The 11,095-nt window shown below is 36.9% G+C and overlaps 1 protein-coding gene across 1 annotated transcript; it reads left to right on the top strand.

The window, feature by feature from the left end:
- Positions 1 to 6,587: 6,587 nt before the first annotated feature.
- Positions 6,588 to 10,429, top strand: LOC104648326 (uncharacterized). Its single transcript, XM_010325248.1, has 2 exons — positions 6,588 to 6,666; positions 10,179 to 10,429. Exons 1-2 carry the CDS (start codon positions 6,588 to 6,590, stop codon positions 10,427 to 10,429), a joined length of 330 nt encoding a protein of 109 aa, XP_010323550.1.
- The last annotated feature ends 666 nt before the right edge of the window (positions 10,430 to 11,095 follow it).

Genomic DNA, 11,095 nt, shown 5'->3' with positions numbered 1-11,095 from the left:
TGCACGATAATGAATAAAAGAATAGAATATTTCCTAAATGTCCTATAGCCTCTCGAAGATAGGTATGGACGTCTTCATATCGATCCGCAAGACTCTACTAGACATTGCTCTTGTACCCTTGAGACCGATGAACCTAGGGCTCTGATACCAAATTTGTCACGACCCAAAATCATGAGTCGTGATGGCACCTATGTTCCCAACAAATAGGTAAGCCAACCAACATATTTTAACAAACTTAACTAACTAATAAGTGAAAAGACAAAAAATTGCGAAATATCCAACACTGAGTTCTTCATAAGTAGGAATGCAAAAAACTGAAAAAAAATACTACCCAAGAATTGGTGTCATAAGTACAAGAGCTTCTAAAATACGATACAAGTCAGAAACTAAAAAGACAAATCTAACATAAGGGATATCATGTCTGAATACTGAATAACGGAATAAGTAAAAGATAGAGGGAGGTGTGTGCCACGGAACAACCAAGAAGCTCACCACAACTCCAAGACACTCCAAACTCGGACTCAAACTACTCCTCGAGATGTGCTCCTACTCGGAATCAAATTTGCACCACAAGGAGTGCAACAAGTGTAGTATGAGTACGAAACCACGTGTACTCAATATGTCTCATTGACTGACAACGAAGAAGTAGTGACGGGAGTTATATAAGAAAATAAATTATTAAATTATACAAGTATATATATATATATATATACATATATATATATATATATTACACTTGGTATTTAAGTTTTATTAATAAAGGAAATCAGCATCAAGTACTTTCCAAACACCAAACGAAACATATACTCATCAAGAATGACTGATGTGATGGAATGCAATGCAATATGATACCACTCAACCGTATATACATCATACTCCTCAGAAATGCCTTAGATTTGAGTGATATAAGGTGTCTTTTTTCAACCTCTTCTCTTTGTGTTTATAGGATATTAATACGAGGAGATCAATCGCTAGAAGGGAGGAGGGTTTGTTAGGTTTTATTTGTCCTAAATTTCTTACCATAAATAGGTTTTCCTTTAAGGAAAAGGTTTTGGATTGACTAATCCTTTTTCTAGTAGGAAAATTTTTAGGACTTTATAAATAGAGACATATTCCTTCTAACTTAATTAGCATTTACAATGTAGTCTTAAGGGCTTTGAGAGTTTTGGTTAGGGGGAGAATTTATGGGTATCAAGCTTGATACATTATCACTTGTGTGAACCTCCCATGTATTCTGAGTGAATTTGGTTGATGTTGTTTCCCTCTGCATTTTGTACTCTCATATTTATAGTGGATTGCTATCTCCTTTGTAGACGTAGGTCGATTGACCGAACCAAGTTAAATCTTTGTGTTTTTTGGTATATTTCTAGTTTGTCTTCTTACTCTTGATCTTTCGAGGTTTGCTTCGTTATCTTTCCGCGTTTACACCTGCTTATTTTTTATCCTAAAAAGTGGTATCAGATCCAGATTCAATGATGGAGTCAGGTTCAGTGGTTTGATAATTGATTATTGAACCATGTTATAAAGAGGTGTTCATCTTGGCGGGTGTAGTTCTAGCCGCAACCTTTTTGACAGTAATGAAGATTTTGTTGGAGAAATTGTTTCAGAGAGGTTCTGTGTGTTGAGACATAAATTTTGCAAAGGAGATTATGGAGAGGAGAAGCAAATTGTTGAAGATTAAGTGAATAAGGTGAACAAATTTATTTTGTCAGAAATTCAGGCCAAGGGGGAGATTTGTTAGGTTTTACTTGTCCTAAATTTCTTACCATAAATAGGTTTTCCTTTAAGGATAAAGTTTTGGATTGACTAATCCTTTTTCTAGTAGGAAAATGTTTAGGACATTATAAATAGAGACATGTCCTTCTAACTTAATCAGCATTCACAATGTAGTCTTAAGAGCTTTGAGAGTTTGGTTAGGGGGAGAATTTATGGGTCACAAGTTGGATACGTTATCACTTGTGTGAACCTCTCATGTATTCCGAGTTTATTGGTTGAGGTTGTTTTTCTTTGCATTTTGTACTCTCATATTTATAGTGGATTGCTCATCTCCTTTGTGGACGTAGTTAGATTGAGCGAACCACGTTAAATCTTTGTGTCTTTTGGTATATTTCTCGTTGTCTTCTTACTCGTGGTCTTTGATGTTTGCTTTGCTATCTTCCGCATTTACACCTGCTTATTTCCGGTCCTAACAAGTGGTATCAGAGCCATATTTAATGATGGAGTCAGGTTTAGTGGTTCGATAATCGATTATTGAACCAGGTTAGAAAGAGGTGCTCATCTTGGCTGGTGTAGTTCTAGCCGCAACCTTTTTTTTTACAGTAATGAAGATTTTGTTGGAGAAATTGTTTCAGAGAGATTCTGTGTGTTGAGACATAAATTTTGCAAAGGAGATTATGGAGAGGAGAAGCAAGTTGTTGAAGATTAAGTAAAGAAGGTGGACAAATTTATTTTGTCAGAAATTTAGGCCAAGGGGAAGATTTGTTAGGTTTTATTTGCCCTAAATTTCTTACCATAAATAGGTTTTCCTTTTAGGAAAAGGTTTTGGATTGACTAATCCTTTTTTGTGGTAGGAAAAGGTTTAAGACTCGATAAATAGAGACATACTTCTAACTTAATCAACATTCACAATGTAGTCTTAAAGGCTTTGAGAGTTTTGGTTAGAGGGGGAATTTGTGGATCACAAGCTTGATACGTTTTAACTTGTGTGAACCTCCCATGTATTCCGAGTGAATTGGTTGAGGTTGTTTCCCTCTGTATTTTGTACTCTCATATTTATAGTGGATTGCTCATCTCCTTTGTGGACGTAGGTCGATTGACCGAACCATGTTAAATCTTTGTGTCTTTTGGTATATTTCTCGTTGTCTTCTTACTCGCAGTCTTTCGAGGTTTGCTTTGCTAGCTTCCGTGTTTACACCTTCTTATTTTTTGTCCTAACACCAACATGCAATTAGCACACTCAGCATATCAATTTAAAAAGTATCAAGAGAAGAGTTAGTACATTTATTTGGAATTTCTATGGATTAAAGAGATGTGGGTATCTTTTTTTCAAATCCTGCTAAGCCTCTAAAGTAGATTCCTCAACAAACTGATTCCTCCATAAGACCTTGACTGATGTTACCTCTTAGGTAATTAGTGAACCTGAAAATCCATAATTTGAATGGGTATCTCCTCATTGGATAGATTTTACTTCATACAATTATTTTAAGTAGGTATTATAAGTGAAGTATTGTCCATACAGTTCTTCAACATTGAAATATGGAATACCTGATGGACTGCTACTAATTGTGGTTGTAGCTGCACCTCATAGGCTAAGTTTCCAATCTTCATGGATATTTGGTAAGGACCAATATAACGGGGACTCAAATTCCATTTTAACCTTATCCTGGGTGAAACTTTCAACTAAACCGAATAATCCACCTCAAACTCCAAGACTCTTATCTTAAAATCTCTATAAGATTTCTCACTAGTTTACATTGTCTAAACCTCTCTTGAATAGTCTTCAATTTCTCCATAACTTCATGAAACAAGTCTTGTTATATCAACTTAGCTCCACCAAACTCAAACTATCTAATTGGAGATATACATCTTCTCCGATAAAAATCCTCACAGGGAGCCATTTGGATGCTAGAGCAGAAATTTTTATTTTAAGCAAACTCAATGAGAGGCAACTGATCATCCCAATTACCCTTGAAATCGATCATGCATGCCTTTAGCATATCCTCTAAAGTATGGATCGTATGCTACAATCAGTTTGAGAATGGAAGCATAACTCAAGTTTTCTATGAACCCCAACCTTTCTGGAAGGAATTCTAGAATTATGCAGTGAATTGCGCACATCTTTCTAAAGTGTTAGACAACAGAAGTCCATGAAGTACGATTACCTCTTGAATATATAATCTGACATAATCTTCTACATAAAAAGTTGTCTTTACCACGAAGAATTGGGTTGATTTACTAATGCAATCTACAATCATCCAAATAGAACCATACAGCTTATGAGTCTGAGTTTTTGACTCATTTAGGTCTTTTAAATATAGATTATTATCCTTATATGCCTAATTTATTCTCCAAGCAAATGTTAAAATCTTGATTTTCAATAAACAAGGCAAAAGGATCAAGTCAAGAACATTAGTGGGCAAAAAAGAATGACAAGGGTGAAAACGGGTGAAGATAGAAAAAGTTTAGAATCGCCAAAGCCACTCGGCGGCTCACGTAGTGGCATTTCATCTCGCCAAAAGTTCCATACTTCCACTCCCAGGGAGAAATCAAGTTGGCTATATATTTTCACCTTTGGTGAACCGCCGAATAGATCGACTACAGAATATTCGATCACCCAAACTAACATAACCCTCTTGTTAAAAAGCAAGGACAACCGGCGATGGATGGGAGTAATTTGCGCATCGGCGACTTGTTCGACGACAATTGACTTATCTCACCTAGTGAAATTGAGGGTCAAAATTTGAGAAAATATAAATTGAATTTAAAAATGCAGAAATGAGATAGAGTCAAAAATCTAGACATTTCCCCATTATAGAACTAGGTCGTTTTTCTTGAGTCTTGGTTTTACTTTGTTTTTGGAGTTTTCTAGTACATTTCAATGTGATTTTCTTTCGAGCATTGGGATCATTGTAAATACTTGAATAGCAATAACCAGATTATGGAGAACATTACTGGTTGATTTCTTCTTTTTATTATATGTAGCTAAAACCCAATACTTGGGGTGTGATCATGTGATTATTGGTCTAACTATCTTATTAAAATTGTTGTTTGATAATATAAATGTTGTTTTAATGTGGTTTTAATTGATAGTTGAGTTTTAATTTATGAACTGTAGTTGCAAATGCAGTTCTACCTTAGTGTTTTAGGCTTTCTTTAGAGAGAAATTTTAAAGCCAAAGTTATCGATTAACAATTGTAGTGATTGGGTTGTTGTGGGTTTGCACAAAAGAGTGTATCTTAATTCAATCCTACCTACTAGCTCGAGAGGGTGGATAATTTGAGGCATTGGTCTGATTATATTGTCATTCTTATTGAGATTTGAGAGAACTGATTCAAAGCATAGTAGTTGTTCAAGAGAAATATATTTCATCTATGTTGTTGACTTCCATTGAGATTTAGATATTTTAGTAAATTTCAATTACCCATATGAAATTAGACTATAATCAATCACATCCCCAAGAATCTCTATCTACTCGATTATATCCCCCATTTTGTATTTGTTGTAGTTTATACTTGACACTTTTATGCCCCCCCCCCTCATTTGACATTTTTTGTCAAACCATTAACTTACTTTTATAGTTTTGATAATGTCTACTTCTATAACTAACTAAACCACAAGTTTTACTTCTTAATTGAATTCGATACTGTACCGTTCCTTGTGGGTTCGACCCCAAATCCTCTTTGGGTTATATACTAGATTATGATATCCTATACGTAGTAGTGGATGAGGTTTAGTTGAGTGTTTATAAAAAAATAGCTAAGAATATGGGGAGTTGTACTATTTAATTCTTTTATTGAAGTTGGTTTGTAATTTTTTTGTGTTATAGTTGAACCTATTTCTGTTTGTTGTTGCTTGTTGTCTATGAACATGTGACGAAATTAGTGTCATGGAAGCAATGCCAGCTACCCGGGCCAAAATGATGATATTTACAACTTAAATTATGTGAATGAGGCCAATGTGAATGATATACACTCTGGTAGTGTATGTTCTATCTTGTTTTTTTCGATCGTGGGAAATGTAGTTTACTCATGACAAGCAAAATGTTGCAACTCTTGCTAATGAAAGGTTTATTTTTTGGCTTGGCTCACGAGGAGCCTCGTGACTATATTAGGAATTTCTTTGACATATGTGGTCCCTTGTTGTTCAAGAATATATCCCAAGAGTCAGTTCTACTCTGGTTGTTCCAGTTATCACTAATGGGAGAGGATACAAGTTGTTAGCTGACCTCTCAAGGGACTCAATCCTCATTTAGGATGAACTAATTAAGGCGTTCTTTGTAAAATTCTTTGTCGCTCAAATATTATGTCATTAAGGGACATTATCAATGGTTTTAAATGTTTGGCTGGTGATCCAATTGATGAGCCTTGGCTGCATTGCTTGAAGTTGATGCATCAATGTCCAACTCATGGACTTCCTAAGAGGTGTTTCTACAACACTTCTATCTGAGCTTAGACTCAATTAACAAAGGTGTATTTGACCAACATGTCCTTGGAGGTATCATGCAACAACCTTTCGAGATTGCATTTGCTTTTATTGATTGCGTGACCAAGATCAATCAAGTTTGATATACAAGACAGGATCAGGTGTCGCCTTTGACATTTAGGATGATGAAGGAAAATATTGAAAAAAACCAAGAGAATGAATAAAACATGGCTAAAATGATGATCTAACTGTATCTTTTGTCTAAGAATGTGATGAGTATTTGTATTAGAGTGGTGAGTGTTTTTTGTGTTAGTGGGGTGAACCAAATGAAGCACATCTTGAGGCCTTATACAATGAGGAAGTGAGCGTCCTTGCAAATCAAGGTAGAGATTTTTGTCTAAGCTATCCAAGGTTGGGCAGGAATCAAGTATGGAAAAGAGATAGCAATGGTGGTTGGAGAGACCGTGAGAGGTAGTGGTGTGATCGTTGAAACAATTGTAAAGAGAGAGATGGGGACAAAGAGAGGTATATGCCTCCCCATAAGCGTCAAAAGCAAAAAAATCAAAGAGTTTACATAGAGATCTTCCGTACGGAAGATATGCTTTCACGCATTCTCACCATGTGAAAGGGTCGAACAAGGTTTTGTAAGAAATGAAAGAAGACATCCAACCTCTAAACCAAATGGTAACTTCTCACTCGGTGTCGATTATGCAACTGGATACACAAACGGGTCGAATTTGTACTCATTTGAATCCAAAACCTAAAGGAGGGTTGTTGTTTTACTCAATGGCCAATCGAAAAAATTAAGCTTTAAAGGGTATCTTCGTCGTTCCATATCATTAAATAAGACACTTTATGCAAGACAACCCATGTTTTCGATGTTTAAAATATTTCTTTTGATGAACCGGTTTTGATTGTGTAAGTTGAAAATGTTAAATTGTGGGAAAAGGAGTAGTAGGCGAACGGAAGTTCCAGTCGATGACTCGCTTAACAGGTCGACGAACCCGACTAACACAATGGCCAATCCCAAAAAATGAAGCTTGAATAGGTATCTTCACCGTGCCAAGACACTAAATAAGGTAATTCTTGGGAGGCAACTCAAGTTTTTGATGTTTTTAATATTTCTTTTGAATAACGAGTGTCGGTTGTGTAGGTTGAAAATTTGAAATTGTTGGAAAAGAGCAAATGAGTGCCAAAGGTCCAATAGGCGACTCGTTGAAAAGGTTGGTAAGGCCAACTTGGACCTTCGTTTGAACCACTAATTTTGTTGGAGGTTTTGTGAAACTAGGTGGACTAAAGCACCACTCTTTGCATTGCCTAGTGGGTCGGTGATGTAAGTAATGGTCGCCGACTAGCGCGCGAACTGAAGAGTCTTTAAGGACAAACCATTTTTAAATTTAAAAATCTCCCTCATTTCATACTTTTCAACATTCGAACTCTCGCAGCCTATTATATTTTTGCTTTCATACTATTTTTATAACTTTTAACTTGCGATCATTTGCTTGGGGTGGACAGTTGGATTCATTGCTATCCTACCTATACAACTTTTTGGCATAAAAGGTGAGTGTTTTTATCCCGCTATAAAGGTTAGTTGTAATTAAATTCATGATAGTTTTATGGATGTTATATGTGCTTAGTGTTGCTTTATTTATCATGTGGTTGTGTGTTAGCCATTATTTAGTTGAAATCATGATTAATCTTCCGTAGATAATGAACTCATGTTCCTATGAATGTTAAAATAATTGTGCTATGTTTGATTTGGTACAAATCTAGTGTGGTGAAGCCTGAGTAACCCCGAATTGTGCTAATTGTAAAATTTTATCCACTGATAGAGCAGTAATGTCATTATTTGGGGCAAAAGACGTCGGTTGGCTAATCTTGGCCAAATTGTTGGATGTTTGCATACCCCAGGGCATGGGAAATATGGGTATGACTCTAATTGTATAGAAAATAGTTTAACTTTGATTTCCTAGGTTGCGGGCTATATTTTTAAGGTCAAGGTGAAAAATTTGTAGGTTGGACTATTTGGCGAGCTGGATAGAGCTCACTAAGTGGTTCGGCAGTTTGCCTACTATCCCATCAATTTCCTTTTATTTCTTTCTTTGATGGTTTTAGTTCTGTAACTTTCAGCGATATGACTGATCTTCTCAAGTTCACTTGGTTACTCACTGGAAGTTCATTTTGATTGCCCGTCTGCACCCTTATTTCTTAATTTTCTCTTAACTTTCGGTGTGATGTCTCTATTTCACCGAGTGGTGTCGCTGATCAACCGAATGGACCTGGACATCGCCAACCTATAATTACTTTGGACTTTTTTTCTAGGACTTTTAATGAGCCCGACTTGTCTCAACAAAGGTGTTTGACGATTCGTCGATCCATTTGGAGAGTCTTTCTGAAACTATTACACTATGATTTATTCTTTCTTTTCTCAACTACATTGAATGTTTTCAAAATTGTTTTTCAAGTATAGATGGATACAAAGTTGGAGGAAGGGACCAACCGGCCAGAAATCAGGCATGAGGAATAGTTATCAATGAACAGGTTGTTTACTCCTAGCCCCAACTACAAAATTTCCTCCAACAGGGGAGGAAGGGAAAGGACAAGGTCCCTATGAGATCGACATCTACAAAGGGTAGCTTTGATACTGAGCGTATTTACTCAAAAACTCCCTTTGGTAGTGAGGATCAGTTTGATGACATCTATTTAGAATCCATCTCTCACCTAGAAGATAACCAGGCCCTGCAGGCTAGGAGAGTGAAGCTATACTCCAAGTCGATGAATGAATGTATAGGATCCCATTGCCTGCTACGCCTCCTTTTCTTGTAACTCCAGCTCCAGTTGAAGCAGTGGTATAAGCCTCACTAGTTCAGGTTCCTCCTCAACGTCACTCAATAGACTAAAGGCCAATGGTTGAAGGACCATTTTGGAAGAGAAAATGTTGTCTACCGATGGTGTGGTTGATAGATATCTTGAGGTGTTAAACACCTTAAAGCTCCAACAAATTTGAAGTTTTTACTAAACCTTGAGGTTGTTATATCCTTACTAGGGTCCGGTATTTTATTCGGTATACGTGGAGTTGGTTTTGAATGGGAATAATACAAAAAGTTCCTTCAAGCCAGTTGACTTTGTGGTTGTGCGGGGGAAGAAGATAAAGTTTAACAGTGCGGAGATAAATGAGGTGCTCGAGTGTTCATGGTACTTCATACCTGATTTCCCTGACTTGATTAAGAAAAAGGACCTAAAATATCTAACAAGTTGGTTGGCAACCATTCTTTTTTATGTTACTTCAAGGTGGATTGAGAAAGGTGCATAGATCGAGAAGAATGATTTAAATGTAGTCGCTCCGTACTAGTTCAGGTTTATTAGAAGCACCGTCATGACTTCACAAAATGATTTTACCCTTCCACACCCTAAGGTTGTGTATCTTTGTAGAGGATAAACTTCATGTTGCTCATTGAGTAAGAGATGGCCATGAAGGCCAAGCAGTCAGACCTCCCTTTCTTTCCCTTTCTTAATCATTAAGCTTTGTCGGTGTTCCTGTATAAGAACGAGTAAGAAGACAGATGTGGAGGTGACCTCTATCTCTTCAATAGACATCCGACGTATTGAAACCAAGACTTGAGATTTGAGGTTGATAGGAAGAGGGTTGCACTGGTGGATACATCCTCAGTATTTGATGTTGATATGTTTGCAACTGAGGCAATCATTCCCTCTTTGGCTAAGGATCCTACGGTACTTCTATACCTTATGTTTGTGATAATATATTTCTTCTGTTCCACCCCTTCCACTACTTTTTTTGTTATAGTTGTTGTCTCCCAACCCCCTATCACCTAGGCAATTCTTTATAAAATAGGTCAACTAACCCATTCTATTTTGTATGCTTCCCGATTTAAGGCTTCTATGCCTAGGCTGATAGAGAGGGTGATTTCTGCTCCCTTTTCCCTGATTAAAGCTCATATGAGGGAGCATAGAGAATTGATTAAGGCCAAAATTTCACATTGAATGCCCTTACCGTGAGGTTGGAGGTGTTTGAGCAGAGAAGGGTTCTACTGATGTTGTGACAGCCTTGAAGGTCGATGTTATTGAGTTGAGGAAGGATATTGACCAGTTGAAATCCATGGATTTTTCGATGCTATTTAGGATGCTGGAGATTCCCGAGATGTCGAGCACTGATATTCCATCCAGTTATCAGGTTCCTTCGGCTACTACGACTGGTGATGTTCCTAAGGTTGATGATGTAGATATTGAGTTCGAGGCGGAGACATACGAGGAGCATTTGGGTGTTTGATATGAGACGTGTATGATAATTTGGTAAACATGGAGGGGGCCATGATCGATACACTAAAGGCTTAAGTTAGAGATATTTATATTGTGGGTTGTAGAGGAACCAAGGATGCAAACTTCATCCCGGGTTTAGCCTGGCAGGATGACTTTTTTGTCTCCTTTTATGTTGTTTTTAGACTATGTTATTATTTCTTTGCGTTTAAGGACAACTTTTGGTTTTGTTTGGCGGGGTAAGGTAATTTCATATCCAACTTATTTGGATTATTTTTGTGGATATTTGTTGTAACACTTGAAAGTTCATGACCTATTCTAGAGCCTCACATGATGAGCAAAGACTTGAAACACCATTTCTGATTCTAAACTAATATATTGAAACTAAGTAGGAAGTGTTAGCATCAAAACATTAAAAAACGACCATGACGTCCGGAGAATTGTGAAATGTGCACTAGTGTGCCTTTTGGCATGTTTCATGGGGTTTTAAGAGTCAGAATTTAGTAAAATTTTGTAAAAAGGTGTTAAATATATATAAGAGTGTGTTTATGGTTGTAATTTCCGGGTACGACTCTCCAAGGCCTACTCTTCCAAGGACCCTTTCATTTGACCCCAACACTGTCAAATTGGACAGTGTGCATCCACGATCCAAATGACAAGTCGTCGTTTGATCGACTCT

This window comes from Solanum lycopersicum, chromosome 7 (assembly GCF_036512215.1).
Source record: "Solanum lycopersicum chromosome 7, SLM_r2.1".
NCBI classification, from domain to species: domain Eukaryota; kingdom Viridiplantae; phylum Streptophyta; class Magnoliopsida; order Solanales; family Solanaceae; genus Solanum; species Solanum lycopersicum.
Note: the sequence above shows the minus strand (reverse complement) of the source record. Positions and strands in the feature narration are given on the sequence as shown.